Source organism: Schistocerca nitens, chromosome 2, assembly GCF_023898315.1.
Source record: "Schistocerca nitens isolate TAMUIC-IGC-003100 chromosome 2, iqSchNite1.1, whole genome shotgun sequence".
NCBI lineage: Eukaryota > Metazoa > Arthropoda > Insecta > Orthoptera > Acrididae > Schistocerca > Schistocerca nitens.
In genome coordinates, this window is record NC_064615.1 from 1,074,456,989 (window position 1) to 1,074,478,989 (window position 22,001).

Below are 22,001 nucleotides of genomic sequence, written 5' to 3' on the forward strand. Positions count from 1 at the left end.
GGTACAGGGCCAGAGCAGTACAGGGTCAGAGCAGTACAGGGTCAGAGCACTAGAGGGAAAGAGCAGCACAAGAGAAAATATTTCTGCAAGCAAACCAACACAAATGAGCTTCAAGAGCCCATGAAGGCATGAGATATCTCCCCAAGAGAGGGGAAAGGACAGGAGAAGAGGAGACAAGCAGCACAGAAAGAGAAGCGGTGACTGTGAGAGGAGACTAGTAGTAGGACAGAACGAGGGGGACTGTGGTTGTGACAGTGGAGACAATGACAGAGATACATAAAGAGACAATGACAATGAGTTGGGCTGAATGAGTGAGAACGGGCATCTGTGAGTGGATTGGTACGAGTGATTTACAGCGATGGATTAGTGGAAGTGGCTGAGTTACTCTAAGCAAAGCTTGTGGGAGTTTAGGTGAGTTGCAGGTTAAAAAAAAAGTGTGAATGTGTTCACATGCCAAAAGTTTTGGGAAAATTTTTAAAGTTGCTGAAGAAGGTAGACTGATGCAGCTGGTAGCCCAGTTTTCAGAGTCTTTTAAATAAACAGGAACATATTCGCATTTTTTCACCAGTTAATCCACTTATTACCGTCTTCGGTGTTACGTATTTTAGTCATATGCATTTCAGTTGTTGTAAGAGGGTGGGATGATTTCTGCATTTATGTGCCCACTTCCTATAGGAATTGTTTCTAGTTTCTCTCCATATACATAAATGGGACATCATCTTGAATGTTTACTCCTTTCAAAAGATAGTTAAAAATACTTCTACTACACTCAATTAACAGCCTTTCAATCACTCAAAATTTCATTTCCTCCGGAAACTGTTCACATCTTTTTGATTCGGTAACATCTGTAAGCATTGATGACAAAAAAACTGCATGACGACGTAACCAATACAGGATCAAGATTTGTGAAAGCTACTACGTAATTATTGACATACTTCATAATTTGCATAAGTAATATGCATCAATATAGTTTATTTTGCTATTCATGGATAATTTTTTCTTCAAATTATGTACTTTCTCTTATCAGACAAATGAACTTCTAGTTATGCTTGTGCCACCATTTGTTAGTGCCCATGTTTGCTATCTCTTGGTACACAGAATAAATTTTTCTTTACTTATTTACACCATAATTTCAGAAAATCTATTCCTCAACAATAACTACTAAAGTAAAGGGTCTTTCATTAAGAGTGATACATTTTAAAATTGCAATTTTCAGTTTCCAATATACTTTTTGTGTGTTTACAGGTGTTGAAATATCCAGTACAAGTTGCAGTTTAATTATGCAGCAATTCACACTTATGGACATTAAGAAATCATTTTAAAAAATTTACTCAAGTGACAGGGCAGTTTTGGGTGCTATCGTTTGTTCACCAGGGAACTAGGTTGCTATATGCTGTACTGTGACCAAGTTTGAGTGGGATTTCTCTCTACATAACTAGACGACAACATAAAAAACAAAATGAGGAGAATGTCGCAGCAACAGCTGCCAGTATTGAGGAAGAGCCAAATACGTCAGTTTCAAGACAATCTCAATGGTTGCGGGCTATCTGAGACATAAACTTGGAGAATCTTGTGAAAGGATTCATACAAAATTGTACTGACTCGAGAGTTAAAGCCAAATGATCACAGATTGCATGATGAGTTTGCTGATTGGGCCATACAGCAATTGAAAGCTGATCCTGATTTCAGTGGAAAAATCACATTCTTGTCTTAGCGGCTTTGTCACTAAGTAAAATTGTCATTACTCAAATAAGAAGAACCCACAAGTGATCCACAAGGTGCCATTCCATCCAGAAAAACTCACTGTGTGGTGCAGTTTATGGTGTGGGGGCATCACTGGAACTTTTTTTTTTAATTTTTTTAGATAATGAGAGAAGAAATGTTACTGTCAATGGCAACTGGTAAATATCCATGTTATGTGAATTTCTGTGGCCAGAAGTTGAGACCATAGACATTGAAAACCTGTGGTTCCAGCAGGATGGTGCTACATGACACAGAGCTGATGCTGTACTTGATTTGCTGAGGGAGAAGTTTGGCAATCAGATCATAAAAAGACGTGGATCTGTGAATTGGCTATCACAGTCATGTGGTTTAATGCCCACGGATTTTTTTCTTTGGAGCTACATCATAGCCAAGGTCTATGCTGCCAAGCCACAAACTTTCATCGGGTTATCACAGACATAACACCTCTGAAGTTGAAGTTAGACAGAGTGATTAACAAATGGATCATCATGTGCATCAACATGTTCAAAGCTGTGGTGGATATTTGAATGGTATTTTCTTCAGAACATAACTGCAAAGTCTAAGGTTAAAAATAAAGCTCAATTTATTTTGATACATTGAGTGATTTTTTTTAAGTATCACTCTTAATGAAGGACCCTTTATACTGAATGTCACCTCTTATAAAAGACAGAGCTTGTAGTCATTATTAGGAGTTTCATTGAATGACATAATTTTTCCATTTATGCTATGCTGCGTTGTGCAGTTTCAAAGAACATTCTTTAACATCCCTGATCTTTTACTAATTCATAACAACATAAAACAGAACAGACTATTCATTCATTTTACCTCCATTTCTTGGTTTATGAAAAACATACTTCACAAATATGAGTCCCTTGGTGTAAACATTCTTTCTATATATTCACGTCTTCCACGTGTTACTAAGCCCTCTCTACCAAGTTTTACATTTTTCTGATGCTCATGCAAATCAAACATCATTGCTCAACTATGGCATACATACCTGTGCATGAGACCAATTCTATGTACATGCTTATCAAAACATTCATTTTCTGTTCTAATTTGATCTTTGCTTGTGTTGTATATGTGGTGTCACCGCCAGACACCACACTTGCTAGGTGGTAGCTTTTAAATCGGCCGCGGTCCATTAGTATATGTCGGACCCGCGTGTCGCCACTGTCAGTAATTGCAGACCGAGCGCCGCCACACGGCAGATCTAGAGACACTTAATAGCACTCGCCCAGTTGTACAGCCGATGTTGCTAGGAAAGGTTCACTGAGAATTATGCTCTCATTTGCCGAGACGATAGTTAGCATAGCCTTCAGCTAAGTCAATTGCTACGACCTAGCAAGGCGCCATTTATCCTTTGCTATGTATCTAATGAAGCATGTACAGTAACAAGACCAATGTTCACCAATTGTTGATTAAAGTTAAGTATTCCAGCAGCTACGTACTTTTCTTTATAGCATTCATTAAGTATCCTGTTTCAGACCTCACGCCATCCGGTGTGAGCTTATAGCGTGCATTTCGGCTTGCTCAAACAACACGGTGTTGGCACTTCTGCCGACACATCAGTATATGCAAGAAATCTTTGTGACATTGTGACATTCTTTTTCGGAACATTATGCTATTTCATATGGTCATATCTTGTTGGCCAGTTAGTCGCAACATAGTTCATCCTGGAACAGAAAATAGCCCAGTGACATCAGTATTTCTTTTTTATTTTTATTGTTTTACAGTCCAGGGGAGCAGTATTTCATCACAAATTCTTTCATAATTTCTTATTTAATCTTGATATTCTACACTTAAAAAACATACGTGTATGCACTTATTCTGTTTTTATTTTGCACATCTCTGACATTTCATCAGCGTCTCATAGTTAATCTTATGGCTGAGAAAAGTAAGTCTATGTATTTTTTCTGTTTACTGTTAATGTCTTCTATTTTCATTTTTTTCTTCCCCTTTTCTCATTGTAGATTTAATTTCTTTTAATTAATGTTTCCTAATATTAATATCTTGACATCTTTTCACACAGAACATCGTGAACAAACCAAGAAAACCAAAAACAATTTATTCTGATGCATTCTGGATATTCTTTAGCTTCCTACGTGACTCTTTATCACTTGACAAATTGTGGACTGGGCTTCTCTTCTGGCTGAACTCCGATGATCTCTGTTTGATGAAACTGATCAAATGCTTTACAAAACTGCTACTGAGAATAAGCACACTACAGGAGTGCCAGTAATGTGCTCAGTAAAACAAAATTAGTGTCCATATGGCTTCGTATAATTTTTTAGTTGTCACCATGGCATAATCATCATCATTTTCCCTTCACATACATTCCTCTTGTGCCAGATTGTTGATCATGCAACATGGTTTTATTAGTTTTTCTGTAAAAGGTATTGTTTTCTTGTCACTCTTCTCTTCTCTTAGCTCTGGTTAGTATGCAGAAACATCCAATATCTGGTTCTTCCCCTCGTTCTTTCCTTTCAGCTCACAATTATGTATGATATTAGTCTTCCCTTCAAATCCATACTGATCTTACCTGTCAAAGAGTCTTTCAATAAATTTTAAGATATTCATTCCTCATTCAGTCTTTCCTCACTTGTACTACCATGGTTCTCCAGAAATCCATTGCATTCATGTGAAACTCACAGTCTCTCTCTCTCTCTCTCTCCTTTTCATTGCTTTGATATTACGCAATTGATTTCTTATACTTAGAGGTCCATTCAAATCCATACTGTTCTCAACTGTGAAGAGTCTTTCACTACACATGCTATTCTACAAAGAACTTATGTGCAGTTTTTTGTGATTTTCAATCATTTTTCTTGGTATACTGCTTTCAATTTTGGGTCTTGAAGTAACTATGACTTATTTATGGTCCCCTTTTCATAATTTAATTCAGTATGCGTACTTCACAGTATATAAGTTCATATTTCACACAATGTTGCTGTGTGGATATCAAACAATCTTGTTTTCAATGTTACTGCATCATTGTAAGTTCTATAGGGTTTCTTTATTCATCTCACCAATAATGACAACAAACTTGAAGGAAATAACACAGTGCTGTATATTAGAGTTTATGTACCCATGTTTTACAGGACAGAGACAGTCTTGTTACATAGTCACACTACAAAAGGAAATTTACTCAACTATTCACGATACCTAAGTTTTCGGATCCATGTATGCTACCCTGCACTACTGTGGCAAATTTTGAATTTAATTTTAAATTTGCCTAACTACAAACCAGTTGGATACAATTGGAATATTTTATACATCACTGTAGAAGATGTTGAATAAACATCGCCAAAATGGTACTTAAAACTGTTATGTGACTGATAAAAAGGCTCCTCAACTGAAATGAACATTAAAACAGGTCTGTTTACTTAGTTTACACTATTACTGATGTCATATGGATTGTGTAAAAATGCACAAAGAAAACATTGCACTAAGACTAATAGTAAGTGTGATATAGTTCACCTTCCTACTCAATTGCAAAGCTTTCGATGACACAATTACAAAAGCAAATCATTCAATCAGACTCTTATAACACGGATTTGACACATACATTTAATAAATTAAATGTATACCGATGCAGCCGCAGGACATATTATTGTGTTGGTGCATAAGTTTATAGTGTTTTTGTTTAAGTTTAATAAACACAATAGATACATATAACAGAGACTTTAATCATCAATGATATATTCTCCTTCACTATTTACAACAGGCTACCCATGCTGGGGTAACTTTTTGATTCCACAACTGTAGAAATCACATGGTTTGTAGGTGAAAGACTCAACAAGCTATGTTCAGAGTGCAGTTTTATTCAGCAAGGAATTTCCTTGAAGGCTGCTCGACAACGAATGGAAAACGTAAAAATCTGAGGGCACAAGATCGGATGAATAAGGTGGATACAGAACGACTTCCCAACCAAACTCCTGTACAGCGTTTTTTGTCAGTCTAGCAGAACGCAGGTGGGCATTATCATGGAGTAGCAGCACCTCACAAAGTCTCCATGGTCGTTGTTCTTGGATTGTGTATGCAAGACATTTCAGCTGTTGACAATAAATGTTAGTAGTGATGGTTACACCTCGGGAAAACAATTCATAGTACACCACACCATCACTGTTCCACCAGATGCATAACATTATCTTTTGTGGATGCACACAGGTCTTTTTATGGGGAGTTGCTGCTTTGTTTGGGCTCATCCGTTCCTTTCTTTTCCTTATGTTGGCATAAGAACACCACTTCTCGTCATCAGTAACGATACAGGACAGAAGTGGTCAGTGTTACTCATGAGCCAATTGATGATGAGCAAGCAGAGATGCACATACGACAACCTGCTGATTTTTTGTGACTTTGGCTTAGAGCAGGCAGTACCCATACACCTGATTTCTGAAACTTCCCCACTGCATGCAAATGTTGCATGACAGTAGAATGATCACAGTTCATCACATCTGCAAGTTCTCGAGTACATTGACAGGGATCATTGTGAATTAATGTGTTTAAATGATCTTCATCAAACCTCGAAGGTTTCCCTGAACATGGAGAGTCCCTAACCCTCCTTAAAACGAGAAAATCATTTTCTTTCCATGTTCCATCAAATGGTATTATCCCTACACATGGCGCAAATCTTTCTGGCTGCCTCCACTGCTGTCACCCCTCTACTGAACTCAAACAGAAGAATACATCAGAAATGTTCTGATTTCTCCACTTAGCACTCCATTTTCTAGTGTCACAGCTCCACTCACTATCTCCAAATGACAACATTCAAATTCAAACAGCAACAGTGATCTACTAATTAAAAATGACAATCAATAAATAAACCCACAGTAACTAGAATACCAACAAGCAAAGCAAAATGCTACAACAAACAAAAACGTATCAAACTTATGCACCAACCTAATAGTCATCTTCACTGTAGTGTTGCTATTTACAATGGTTATGCTTAAAGAAATTTTGCAACACTTACATCAACTTTTCCCCTGCAAATTGTGCAGTTGTTTCAATACTTTCTGATGAACATATATTTTAAAAGCAATGAACAGCTATCACTTTGGGGAACTAATTAAGCCCACTGGTGGCAACGTTTCAAGTATCAGTCATGGTCATAACAGTGGTCTCTGTAGTTGTGAGTGCACAATGTTGGAGCTAAGTGAATCCAAACATGGGAAAATTGGTGGTGCTCATATGGTAGGTGTTTCCATAACCAAGGTAGCCAAAGACTTTGGTGTTTCAAGAGGGACTGTATTGCAGATATATACCACATACAGGGAAAGCAGAAAAACATCATCCACTACATGACAATGTGGCAAGATTATATCACTACCTGACACATTACTGTGAATTAGATAAATTATTATAAAATACTGTGAAAAGTCCAACTTGCTCACTAAAAATACTAGGGTGGGGATTTTAATGTGTTACTTCAGTGGCGGCTCATTGAAGTTTTTTGTACGTGATCAGCCAAACACTGCAGTGGTACATAGCATAGCATAGCATAGCATAGCAACACATATAATTTTCCTTTTACTAGATCAATGAAAGATGTGCATATGAAAAACATGACTCCAATTAGTCGTAGTGCATAGAGCATCTACTGTGCCCATGTTTTTTGGAATTTATGTGCAGATATGAGAAAGAAAAATGTGGGCACAGTACAGAAAGTGACAACGGATGTGTAATTTGGACTGGCCACTGAGGGGTCATTTGCAGTTTGCGGTCATGCTTTGGAGAGGTGCTGTGGACTCCAAAGAAGGAAGGGGCCCGATGACAATGGCTGAGCACTAAAGAAAAATGAATGTTTTATATAGACTCTTATGCTATGCTATCTCAAGTTAAGTACGAACTTATGTTTTGGTCAAGCATAGAAGCATCATGTATGAACACGCTGTCTGAACAGCTCTATTAATTATCAGTTGTTGTGAGCTGAGAACTTATTTGAATGTAGAAGAATTACAGAAAATTTGTTTTGTGATTTTGTAGTGAGTTGTTTAAATTTAGAAGCTCTCTAATAGTCCTCACCCCTCTGCAAGCAGAAAAGGAATCAACACTCAAATACATGGCACTGCATAGTAGGACTACAATATCAAGACAAAAGAAGATGGTGACTGTGAAATTTGGAAAAGAAGGCAACTGTTAGTACACGGAATGAGCAAAGACTTGACATCTCGCAATACAATGATCACCTAAAACCAACCCACCACAAGAAAAACACCTCACCACACATCCATGTCCTCTTATTTAAGGGTTCATTCACCTGTGTTTTAAAAATGTTATAGAACATTTGATTGTAGTGACAGTCTTTCACTGATTGATAGTGTGAATATGCAGGTGGACATGAGTAAGAAAGAACCATTTTCACCTTCAACAGGTATTCCGCATTCGCCTCATTTTAACCATGTGCCCTATCCTCTGGCTACTACAAAACAGTCTGTTTCAATCTATATATGGAGCTGTAGGAAATTATAAGGAAATTTCCAGTACGGACATACACCTTAACTCAAGCAACACGTTCTATTAAAATCTTGTCCAAGTAGTTATGTGCATAAGAAATGGCTGGTCACAGGTAACATTAGCAGATACGCAACTGCATACGTTTTATCAGGTGCAGCGCTAGCTATCATTAATTAATGAGGCTGTTCTGTGGATTCTAACTGAAGAGAATGTCGTGCTATCATCTCCACAGTTTTCAGATTGCAGATTCTAACATTGCTACAGAGAAGGCTCCAGGGAGGGGCTACAATGGCAACATCAGAACCAAAGTTGGCTTTGGCCTTTACTAGCCACAACTTATTATCCGTTACTTCCAGCCACACTCCTTTATATCTAACCATGATTCAGTCTTCCGCCAGTGGGGTGATAGTGTGCAGTGGGACAGCATACCAAATCACTAGATTAACAGTACATATGTGCTTGATTAGCTAATTCATATTCAATTCATTTCTTTGAATTCCTCTGTGGCATGGTACCAAACAGAATGGCACCTTCCTTAGCATGTGTAGGCAGAGAAGGACAAACTTGTTTATTTAAACTGCTGGACATAAGTGTTGTATAGGTTGAAATACATTTACAGAGTCATAGCACATACATTATATGATCAAAAGTATCCGGATACCTGGCTGAAAATGACTTACAAGTTCATGGCACCCTCCATCGGTAATGCTGGAATTCAATATGGCGTTGTCCCACCCTTAGCCTTGTGACAGCTTCCACTGTCGCAGGCATATGTTCATTCAGGTGCTGGAAGGTTTCTTGGGTAATGGCAGCCCATTATTCATGGAGTGCCCTGAGGAGAGCTATTGATGTCAACCGGTGAGGCCTGGTACGAAGTCAGCACACCAAAACATGCCAAAGGTGTTCTGTAGGATTCAGGTCAGGACTCTGTGCAGGCCAGTCCATTACAGAGATGTTACTGTCATGTAACCATTCCATTATACACCGTGCATTATGAGTAGGTGCTCGATCGTGTTGAAAGATGTAACTGACATCCCTGAATTGCTCTTCAACAGTGGGAAGCAAGAAAGTGCTTAAAACATCAATGTAGGAATGTGCTGTGATAGTGCCATGTGAAACAACAAGGGGTGTAAGCCCCCTCCATGAAAAACATGACCACACCATAACACCACACCTCTGAATTTTACTGTTGGCACTACACAAGCTGGCAAATGACATTCACTAGACATTCGCCATATCCACACGGTGTCATCGGATCGCCACATTGTGTACTGTGATTCGTCACTCCACACACACTGTTCAATTGTCCAATGTTTACGCTCCTTACACCAAGCGAGGTGTTGTTTGGAAATTTACCGACGTGATGTGTGGCTTATGAGCAGTCATTTGACCATGAAATCCCAAGTTTTCTCATCTTCAGCCTAACTGTCATAGTACTTGCAGTGGATCCTGATTCAGTATGGAATTCCTGTGTGATGGTCTGTATAGATGTCTACCTATTACACATTACGACCCTCTTCAACTGTCAGGTCTCTGTCAGCCAACAGACGAGGTCGGCCTGTACGCTTGTGTATGGTACGTGTCCCTTCATGTTTCCACTTTACTATCACATCAGAAGCAGCGGAAGTAGGGATGTTTAGGAGTGTGGAAATCTTGCATACAGATCGATGACACAAGCGACATCCAACCACCTGACCAAGTTCGAAGTCCATGAGTTCCATGGAGCATCCCATTCTGCTCTCTCACAATGTCTAATGATGGGTGAGGTCGCTGATATGGAGTAGTTGGAAGTAGGTGGCAGCACAATGCACGTAATATAAAAAAGCTACGTATTGGGCGTGTCCGGATACTTTTGATCACATAGTGTAGGTAATTTATCGGCTGTGGGCACCTGCATGGCATCATCCTACATCAAACTGTTCACAGGCCACCTAGAGGAATCCTTCCCAAAAACCCAGAATCCTAAACTTCTCAGCTGGTTCAGATTCACTAATGACATCTTTGCTATCGGGATCGAAGGTGATGACACCATATCCACATTCCTCCAGAACCTCAACAACTTCTCCTCCATTTGCTTCACCTGGTCCTACTAAATCCAACAAGCCACCTCAGAGATGGTTACATCAGTATGTCCATCCATATCAAACCTACTAACTCCCAGCAATATCTCCACTTTTACAGCTGCCACCCATTCCATATCGAGATGTCCCTTCCATACAGCCTAGCCACCCATGGTTGTCGCATCTGCAGTGACGAGCAGTCCCTCTCTGAATACACCAAGGGTCTCACTGAAGCCTTCACTGACCGTAATTATCCTCCCAACCTAGTACAAAAACATCTACGGTGCCTTATCTTTCCAGTCTCCCACAACTTCCCAAAGTCCCACAGTCCAGCCACAGAGGAGCATTCTCCTCTTAACTCAGTACCATCCAGGACTGGAGCAACTGAATTACATTCTCCACAAGGGTTTTGAATACGTCTCATTGTGCCCTGAAATGAGAAATGTCCTGCCCACTACCCTTTCCACTCCTCCCACAGTGGTATTCCATCATCCACCGAACCTACACAATATAATCGTCCATCCTTATGCAACCCCTGTTCCCAATTCCGTACCTCATAGTTAATACCCCTGTAATAGACCTAGAGGCAAGGCCTGTTCCATACATCCTCCCACCACCCCCACCACCACCACCACCACCACCACCACCACCTACTTCAGTCCAGCCACTACATCATCTGTCCCATCAAAGGCAGGGCTACCTGTGAAACCAGTCATGTGATTTACAGGCTAAGGTGCAACCAATGTGCTGCATTCTATGTAGGCATAACAACCAACAAGCTGCCTGTCCACATGAATGGCCACTGACAAACAGTGGCCAAGAAACAAGTGGACCACCCTGTTGCTGAACATGCTGCCAAAGATGATATCCCTCATTTTAATGACTGTTTCACAGCCTGTGCCATATGGATCCTTCTCACCAACACCGGCTTTTGTGAATTGCGCAGATGGGAACTTTCCCTGCAATACATTCTACATTCCCGAAACCCTCCTGGCCTCAACCTTCATTAGTCACTGTCCTCAACCATCCAGCCCCCTCCCTGTTCCCATTCCAGCACTACACAGCCGTCATTTCACTGCCACACCCAATCTTCTAATTTATTTTTCTTTCTCTCCTTTACACTACCCCCCCCCTTTTCCTCCTGACCTCTGTCTAAACTGCAGCACTTCACTGTCTGCCATCCCCACCATAGTATCCCTCTCCCTCCCCGCCCCAGCCTCCTCCTTACCCCTACCCAGTAGCCACTCCCGTCATGCACTGGTGCTGCTGCTCGCAATGTGGTTTCAGCTGCCTGAGACTGCAGACGTGTGCACGTGTTGCCTTTGCACGTGTGTGTGTGTGTGTGTGTGTGTGTGTGTTTGTGTGTGTGTTTACCACTGACAAAGGCCTAAATGGCCTATAGATATAATTGTGTGAATCTTTTTGTTGTGCCTATCGCGACTCAGTGTCTCCGCTATATGGTGGGTAGCAACTTTTCTTCTCTAATATTGTTACATTCCATCCTGGATTTTCCATTGTTCAATTTATCATTTTAATTGAATCAACTGTGGTTTCTTGGTGAAACATTGTAAATTAACTAAACCACCACCATTTTTGCCTTGTTTTACATATTTTATTATGGTTACTGCACAACCTAGGTTTTGGGTTATAAGACCATTCTCAAACCTGAAACCTAGTTGTGCAGTAACCATAACAAAAATTGTGAAACAAGGCAACAAACAATGTTCGTCTGGTTAAATAATTTGTTGTACAGGTAAGCCTCATCCGCTCCAGTGCCTTCAAGTTCATGCGTAACATTTAAAAATTTGCCTTGAGGGACACCACTCTCTGCTCATAACCCCCAAATAAAACTTCACTATGGAATGGAATACCCATCAATGAAGCTGTTCTAGAATATTGCACCCCAAGTAGTGGCATTCACTCACTCAGATGACCTTCAGTGCTGTGGAACGTCCATTCCTTTCGAAACACCACCTTCCACAAATTGGAAAATTAAACTCACATTTGCTGTAACTGTTTTAGAGAAGTTATGGAAAACCTAAATCTGGATGGCAAGACAGGCATTTGAACTACCATCCTCCCAAAAACAATTTCAGTGTCTTCCCATTCAGCCACACACTCAGTGGGTGGCTCACAAGTGTTGCAGGAAGCAGTAATGGATTGGGTTATCATTGGGTACAGTATCACAGCCTTCAGACAGTGAGGGGAGTGACTGAATGATGGATCCTGGCTGCCAGTGGCAGTAGCCGTGTGAATGGCTCTTTAATTGTTTGGGTACTGTTTGGAAACACCTCAAGTCTGGCCCAGCTGCTAGAAGTGGCTGACTATGTTTAGCAGAAATCCTCCTGATGGCTTCCTGCACTTGGGTGGAACAAGTGAAATGGTTGATAGAGTCAAGGAATGCTCAACATGATCCTGCTTTGTTCTTTTTGACTGTTCGTCAAGCTTAGGCTCTGTAATCCACCAGTATTTAAACTGTCTCAGACCTGCATGATTGACTCAAATTGCTGAGTCACACTGATGGCTCTGTCAAGGTATAGGCTGCTTGCTAAGATGGTCTGAGGACATTGGGATGGACAAATCAGAGGAATGGTGGATAGCACTTTGAGGTCCTCAAAGCTAACCAGGCATTGAAAACAATCACTTGCTGGTACAGTATAGAATATTCTGTGTCAATGCTCCATCTAGTAGAAGGATTCAGAGTGGAAAGAGATCAAGCACATGAAGATTAGAATCTGAAAACACAAAAGAACAGAATGAGAGTTCTTTGACTAAAAATAAACCTTAGCAGTGCTCAACCATGTGTGGTTGCCAGTGTTAAGGATACAAAGCTCTTGATGCATCATGAGAATCTCTAAAACATGATCCTAGCAACAGGTAGAGGATAAGTCTCTATAACACAATGTGTGCGTTAAAGTCTCCCAGTAGGAAAAAATGGCTGAAGGAGTTGAATTATGAGATCTGTGAGAGCATCACAGATCACAGTCTGATGTCTCTTGTGGTGGTAAGTACAGGGAGCATACTGCAGTTCTTTGTCTCACATTACTTTCAACAGCAACTGTTTGAAGGTCTGTAGCCAAGAGGACAGCAGAGGAGTGGCATGTGTTATTTATAAACACACCCATCCCTTCTTTGGAACTTTCTCCAGCCTGAACATGTTAATATCCCATAACAATACGGGAGCCCTCTTAGCATTGAAGTTTGTCTTTTTCGTTACTCTCCCATGGAGTTGAGGAACATAAAACAGGTGGTGGATCAAATGAGGGACTCTGTGATACTGCCAGACTTCACAGTCTACCTCTGTGTAGAATCAGCATCAGATAACATGAGTGTGAATGTTTCTTTCTTCTTATTTTCTGCTTAATTTTGTAAATTCACCAAAAGCTTCTTCTCTTCTTCAGTTCTTCATTACTGTTCCCACCCTCTGCCCCTACAAAATGTGCATTTTCACCCTACCCTTTCTATTCCTACAACCACTTATTTATCTTCTCAATATGGGCTACTATTGTGCATATGACAAAAATGTATTACATAAAACTCCTTAATGCTGATCTTCTGCTTGTTTTTTTCCTCTTTTTTCTTTTCCTCTCCACTTCTTCTAATACAGCTGCTGTATCCTAAATGTGAATCAAGAGACACCTAATCAAATCAGAAACTGGCTTAAGTAAATTGTATGGATTTCTTCAGTCACTCTAATTCTACCACATCTAAATACTAAATTTAGTGTAAAACAAAATTTCAAAATGCAACTGAAATCACTCTTTTACTGTATGCTGATTTTCTTACAATCATGACATCACTTTATACTCTAGAATCTATATTATCATCTACATCATATTTATTTCAGTACTTCCCCGTGCTTCATCCTCAGTCAGCCCCACATTCATCAATGAGTGTCGGGACATAATTAGGTTCCTATACAGTTGGTCTGGGCGACATCTTGAAGGAGATTACTAATCTTCAGTTTCTTCAGAGATGTTATAAAATGTGAGTCAAGTATCTGTACTGTGTGGATGATTGATGACAGCTTGCCTAGCGCAGTCTTATGTTTTACATTGTTACGGGTGGGAACAGGATAAAAGAAATGCAGCACTTAAAATCCATTGCTAGCAAATATGCCATAGTACATATGGTGGCTGCCCAGCTTAATGTACCCATCTTATGCACAGATTACCATCTCTGCACCTCAACACAGCAAAGTATTGATGCTGTAAGTTTCTTGTATCCCAATCATTTGAAAGTTTTATCCAGGTTGAGTGACACCATCCATAACATACAATAGTGATAATGGCTACAAAAGTGTCAAATTGATTGTGGAAGCCCACTAACATCATGCCACTGAACTTATAAAATTAAGACTTTTATAAGAGACATCTAAGTGTGGCTTACCAGCAAGTTGAACAATATGTCATCCTCTGTTCTAGCACCTCTCAGGACATACAGTTTATTTTCATAAACATACCGCAGAGCATAGCTGGCCTCCTTGTTCCAGTCTTCCGGAAGAGCTTCACTACCAGTCTCAGAGTCCTTTATTGTTGTCTGGAATGAATATAGAATGTTTAGTTACTAGAAACATAACTGCAAAATTCTGCACCTCACACAACACATCACATTAAATATAAAATGTCATACTGGTGTTTAGGGAATGAGACATTATTGGAGCTCCAATTTGCTAAAGAATGTGCTACAAAATGATCCTGTATCCTTACATCTAAAACAAAACACAATAAAAGAAGTAACAGAGAATTTATTGTTGAATGCGAGGTCCACAAACTGAACATATTAAACACATCAACTATCTTCATTAATTATTTACTTAATGTCACTCATATTTGAAGCTAATGTTTATTATTTGCATTAGACTTATACAATATACACTCAAAGCAGGTTTACGCCTTTCAAATCTGCTGAATAAATATGGGCAAGAGTCTGACAATATCACCTATACTAATCAATGTCCTGTTGATGTGTTGCACATAAGAAACTGCTCTGAGTTCCTTTGTCCTCCAAAGTTTCCATTAATCCATTCCTGACATAAGTCAACATACCCATAAGAATCTTGTCAGGAAGTAATAGGAATCATATTGATTTGACCTCCTTACATGTCTGATGAAGAATTATTTCCTCATTAAACAATGTGAGAGTGCTTTTTGTAGTACAGCTTGTGGTAATTATTACAGAAGGTGCATATAAACTGTTCTGGGAATCTATGGTATTGTTTGTAAAAATATGTGACTGTGTATGGGGACATGTTGTGAAAGATCATACTGTGACAAACACTTGAAGTGGAAAAGGATTTATCTGCTACTGATAATCAAGAATAGTTAACATGAAGAGTCATTTAATAGTGTAATTGTTTGCTGCAATTGAGAAATAGATAAATAATGGTGACAGAGGTATATTAAATGTTGGTGCCAAGGATATGGAACAGAAATTACATGTATAAAATGTGTTTTCAATTGGCACAAGTGCTTTCAGTAAGTGTAGGAACATGATGATGCTCCACATTTGAATCCACCTACAAAATGCATAACAACAATGACCGAGTGTGACAGATGTGAAAACAATATCAGTAACTGTTTATGGAATCAGAATGAATCCAGCATTAAAACCATCTCTTACAACAACTCTGTTAGGTGAAAGCCCTGTTCCTGACTCTAGCTACACAAACTGCGTAATTGACAGGAGGGAACACAATTGGAAACAATCAGTAGTTCTACATTTGGGCTGACCGGGTCACAACAGTAAAAGTCAAACGTTAGACAAGGACTGACTTTATTGGTTATACGATGTGTTTTGGAATTTATTTGTCAGATATCTACAAAAAATCAGATACAAAGATATTATATAAATCATAGCAATGGATAGCCCTTCACTTTGGTTGGTTGGTTGTTTGGGGAAGGAGACCAGACAGCGTGGTCATCGGTCTCATCGGATTAGGGAAGGAAGTTGGCCGTGCCCTTTCAGAGGAACCATCCCGGCATTTGCCTGGAATGATTTAGGGAAATCACGGAAAACCTAAATCAGGATGGCCGGACGCGGGATTGAACCGTCGTCCTCCCGAATGCGAGTCCAGTGTCTAACCACTGCGTCACCTCGCTCGGTGCACTTCACTTTGATTGAAATCATCTGGTACAAACTGTACTGCACCTACCCACAAGTGATTGCTGCACACAGATATGGCATTTCATGTTGTAAGTGAAACAAAAATTTGCTGACTACCAACACAATTTTGGAGAATGCAGACCAAGGAGATGTTTTTGCCATCAGGTAGCATTAAAAAATGTATCATATCGTGAAAGTGCATCAATTAATGTGCATTTTTTAATGCTGCGTGTCTGACGGCTGTGAACCAACTTATTATAAAAAAAATATTTTTTTTTCATACAAATGGTAATGACTCCTTAACAGTGATAAAGTGCTCCATGGCACCACACTTCCTCAAAAGCTACAATCACAACAGCTCTGCGATATGACAAGCAACATAAAACTAAAGCACAAAATAGCAATATAAACATAGACCACGAGTTTACACACATGTAGTCAGACAGGGGAGGTGCCCTACATAAAAATTAAATTGAAACAGGAGAGTTTATCAGAGTCAAGCAAAGGTACCAGATAGACACGCAAATGACAAATCATGGAAAATACTGAAAAACCATTTCCTATGGGAGCAGATCTGCTTCTTCAAGTTTCCACATTAGTTCATATTGAAATGCTTTTAAATCTCTGTTTCTTTCAAAATGTGTAAGTCTTTTGGCTCTATGGGTAAGATCATTAGAGAAGATTTCTCATTTGTATCTAAACAATGATTCTTGTTGCTGTGATGAGAAACCACAGCAGTAGTGTTTTTATTATGGTGTTCCCTGAATCTGGTTAAAAAGTCACACCCTGTCTACTCAATGTAAACACTATCACAGGATTCACAAGTGCTTTTACATACTCCCGACTTACTAAATTTATTCTGCTTATTGTCAACAGATGTACACTAAACTGTCTTAAGTTTCCTGCACATCTGGAAGCCAATTTGTATGTTGGCTTTTTTAAATGCATTGGCAATTCATTCACAGAAATGCCCTGTGTAGGATATAGCTGCAAATTAAGTTGGGTTTCCCCTAGAAATGGGCAAAGATTTTTTCCTTCTTCTGAAAACCGATTCACAAACGCTCTGTATCGCACGATCAGTGTAACTGTTTTCCCGATCTATTTGTGTGTTAATATCAATTTCTTTTTAATACATGCTGGGCTTAAGTCAAATTTAGCTAATGTGTTGAACACTGATGGGGAAGAATCATTGTTATGCATGCATGTGTGGCAAGAGTCCACATCATTAATTGCGTCAGTAGTGGATGGTTTTCTGAAAGTATCTAAACAAAAATCTGTAGATTACCTAGTAATATTTAAGTCTAAGTAGTTGTGACTTCTATTTGATTCCAATTCTACGGTGAAGTGTATTTTTGAATGCAACAGATTGAAGGAGCCTGCCAAGTCTATCATGTCTGATTCTACATCTACATCTACATCTACATTCATACTCCGCAAGCCACCCAACGGTGTGAGGCGGAGGGCACTTTACGTGCCACTGTCATTACCTCCCTTTCCTGTTCCAGTCGCGTATGGTTCGCGGGAAGAACGACTGTCGGAAAGCCTCCGTGCGTGCTCTAATCTCTCTAATTTTACATTCGTGATCTCCTCGGGAGGTATAAGTAGGGGGAAGCAATATACTCGATACCTCATCCAGAAACGCACCCTCTCGAAACCTGGCGAGCAAGCTACACCGCGATGCAGAGCGCCTCTCTTGCAGAGTCTGCCACTTGAGTTTATTAAACATCTCCGTAACGCTATCACGGTTACCAAATAACCCTGTGACGAAACGCGCCGCTCTTCTTTGGATCTTCTCTATCTCCTCCGTCAACCCGATCTGGTACGGATCCCACACTGATGAGCAATACTCAAGTATAGGTCGAACGAGTGTTTTGTAAGCCACCTCCTTTGTTGATGGACTACATTTTCTAAGCACTCTCCCAATGAATCTCAACCTGGTACCCGCCTTACCAACAATTAATTTTATATGATCATTCCACTTCAAATCGTTCCGCATGCATACTCCCAGATATTTTACAGAAGTAACTGCTACCAGTGTTTGTTCCGCTATCATATAATCATACAATAAAGGATCCTTCTTTCTATGAATTCGCAATACATTACATTTGTCTATGTTAAGGGACAGTTGCCACTCCCTGCACCAAGTGCCTATCCGCTGCAGATCTTCCTGCATTTCGCTACAATTTTCTAATGCTGCAACTTCTCTGTATACTACAGCATCATCCGCAAAAAGCCGCATGGAACTTCCGACACTATCTACTAGGTCATTTATATATATTGTGAAAAGCAATGGTCCCATAACACTTCCCTGTGGCACGCCAGAGGTTACCTTAACGTCTGTAGACGTCTCTCCATTGATAACAACATGCTGTGTTCTGTTTGCTAAAAAATCTTCAATCCAGCCACACAGCTGGTCTGATATTCCGTAGGCTCTTACTTTGTTTATCAGGCGACAGTGCGGAACTGTATCGAACGCCTTCCGGAAGTCAAGAGAAATAGCATCTACCTGGGAGCCTGTATCTAATATTTTCTGGGTCTCATGAACAAATAACGCGAGTTGGGTCTCACACGATCGCTGTTTCCGGAATCCATGTTGATTCCTACATAGTAGATTCTGTACCTCTAAGTGCAATAAAGATATTGTCTACACATCTATACTATAAAACTATATCATCATACACTGCCCTATTATCTGCAAAGAATTTTCTTTCTAAATAATTAATGAAAATGTTAGCCAAAATGCCAGAAAGGCAGCAACCTGCTGCCAGGCTGTCCTTCTGAAGTTAAATCTTACTGTTAAAAATCATACAGTTAAAGGCTAGCATTGTGTGCAACAAATCTAACAGTTCAATAATTTCCTATGCTGTAAGTTTCATATGGTTCAGAAGAGTCAGTCTTGCAATCTTCAAAGCTTCTTCAACTGTAAGATTTGTATACAAATTGGTTATATCCGGGGAGAAGGTAAATGTCTCGTGCGGAATCTCAGTATCTCTTAACAATATCACCATCTCATAACCATTTTTGATGGAACATTGTTGCTTTAAAAGTGAATGCCAATTTTAGCTTAGGATAGCAAAAACTGTTAATTTTATAATTTGGACTTTGGCATCCACCCGCAATTGGACGTGTTAGTCAATCACTCTTATGGAGCTTTATTTGTGACCAAAGAACTGGTAGTTTTGGATTCATGGGGATTGGTCTCTGTTTAGCATACTCAGATGCAAACAGAAATTTGGAACCTTTCACATATTTCTTCAATCCAGTAACAAATTTGGGAAGAGCATTCCTTACAGCTTCCACTATGTCATTAGTATGAAATAAATCCAATGTCTTAAATGCATAATTAGAATCTGTTATAAAGATGAGAGTGCTTACCTTTATCTGCCTTTGTGCTACCTACCTTATTTTCAAGTAATTTTGCATTCTACTTTTTCATGATGGCAGAGAGAGAATCTGAGACTGAGCCTGTAGGTAAAGTTTTACAAAGTGTTTTTTGAGTGGACATAGCAATCTTGGCCTGTACAAGCTGTCGGCCCTTAAGACTCTCACATATACCTTTGACTTCAGTCACCGTCTTTTTAATAATGTTAGTATCTCTCTTAGTGGGAAGACTGAAATTTAGGCCCTTTTGTAATAAAGAATTTTCATCATGAGAAACATTCATGTCTGTCAGATTAACTACTCTATCTGTAAAAAGAGTGTTTGTGCACGCAGCATCTTGCCCAAAAGGCCAGATGCTGTGCATTTTTAAAGATTTTAGTGATGACAAACATTTATAATGTGCTTAGTTTTATCCACTTGACATCTTGAGCATGAGGTCAGCATAAAAAGAACATGTTTTACTAAAAAAAAAGAAGTTTAAGACCTGAAGATGACAGCTATAACTGTTGAAACTGATTGCCTTGAATAAAAAATATTTTGTGCAATCTTTGCTTTAGAGCAGTTTTTAACAATTAAAAAAGATTGCCCTTCAATACTCTCATAATGAGCAAATTCAAACATCAGTAGTGTTAACCGCCATCTGATGGGCAACAAGCGCCCATAGTTTGCGGTCATGCCTTCTGGCAACAACTTTACGTTCCCAGAAAGGTCAGTCACCAACCAACTCACACAGATCATAAAACAAAAAATCTGAAATAATATGTGACAAATGACTGGATAAGTTAAGTGCCTGCAATCTCAACCAAGTGTCTGGACCCATGTGCCATGTGAGTTTCACTTTTTATGAACAGACGTTCACACTTTCTTGACATTATGTGCACTTCACGAAACAGAAATAAATTTAAGCTTAAGATATTTTTGGAATGACACCACTCACTAAACAGCTTTTACCGAAATTAATTTGTAGTCTACTAACCACCACTTTTCTTCTGGATATCTATAACAACTTGGCTTCCCTAATTGCCCAGATTAGTATGAATGGGTCAGAATTCTACGTAAAACAAAGGCCCCAATTAATTGAATAAAACTATTTTTCAAAGACATTTTGATAGATTTACAAATAAGCAATTTTCTAAGCACTTGACGAAATTCTAAACCAAAACTGTCTGCTCATGAGGCCTGTACCTTAACGATTACGCTACACTAGCAATCAGTAAAATCTTCCTATTTTTAAAGCTGTAGAGGGGCTTGTGAAATTAAGATTTTTTTTCTCCTTTGATTACTCACAAACAAGTGACCACCATATAGATGGTTTCAAAGAGTCAATAATCCCACTGCTGGGCACTTCTTTTAAGACCCATATCGCCTATGCGGAAATCACAAGAAATTAGACACTGTACTACTACTTCAAACAGGAGTCAAAAAAATAGTCAATAGAATGATACAGGAGTCCAAAAAACAGTCAATAGAATGATATTTACTTTCTTCCCTATGTACCGAACGAATTAACTTAAGTGTCCAGGATCAAGACAATACAGATGAGCATTCTCAACAAAAATGGCATGACCCATTGCAAATTCAGACCTTAAGGTCAAAACACAGAATTCTACAAGGTAGTTTTGAAATGATACCTCATGTATGTTTGAGAAAAGTTGTTCAAGTTTGGAACGTGAGATCTACTCCTTTATAATGCCCACTCACAAGCTGCAATACAAACAAATGTATCTTCTTAGCTACGTGTTATGGAACTGTTCTCAAACTTCCCTCACATTCCAAGTATGTGGGATGTGGATACTTCCTTCGTTTCCCCCACAGCAAGACAAATCTGAAAGGCACTCATTGTGCAGGCACACTGGACATTAAAAGACATGCCTCAATGCTTCAGTTCACAACACAGGGAGCTCCTACTGTTGGTTAGTTTCCAGCTGCTTTATAATTACTGCAAAAAGTGTGTTGCTGATGGACATTACTTCGATCAGAAATACAAGTATTTTGTTAGGATTTTTTTCCTAATAAATCTTTTAGAGTCACATTTTGTGTTCACAGGAAGAAAGTTGTATTCAGAAAAGATATGAAACCTCCAAAGACACCATATCATTCAATTTGGATATTCCAAGAGGGCTAACTGTTCATTTTACAACTGTAGCTAAAACTTCATATTAGTTATGAGCATCACTTCTCCACAGGACTGGTAATACAGAGTAGCACAAAAGCCAAAGATGCTGATCAGCAACAAATCTGCAGACTGGAGAGTGTTTTCTT

At 39.3% G+C, this 22,001-nt stretch overlaps 1 protein-coding gene across 1 annotated transcript in view; it reads right to left on the minus strand.

Moving 5' to 3' along the window:
- LOC126237470 (proteasome inhibitor PI31 subunit) overlaps positions 1-22,001 on the minus strand; it is a 115,645-nt gene that overhangs the window by 75,825 nt on the left and 17,819 nt on the right. The window contains exon 2 of the mRNA XM_049947613.1: positions 14,643-14,792. Within this exon, the coding sequence (XP_049803570.1) occupies positions 14,643-14,792 (150 nt within the window). The remainder of the gene's footprint in view (positions 1-14,642; positions 14,793-22,001) is intronic.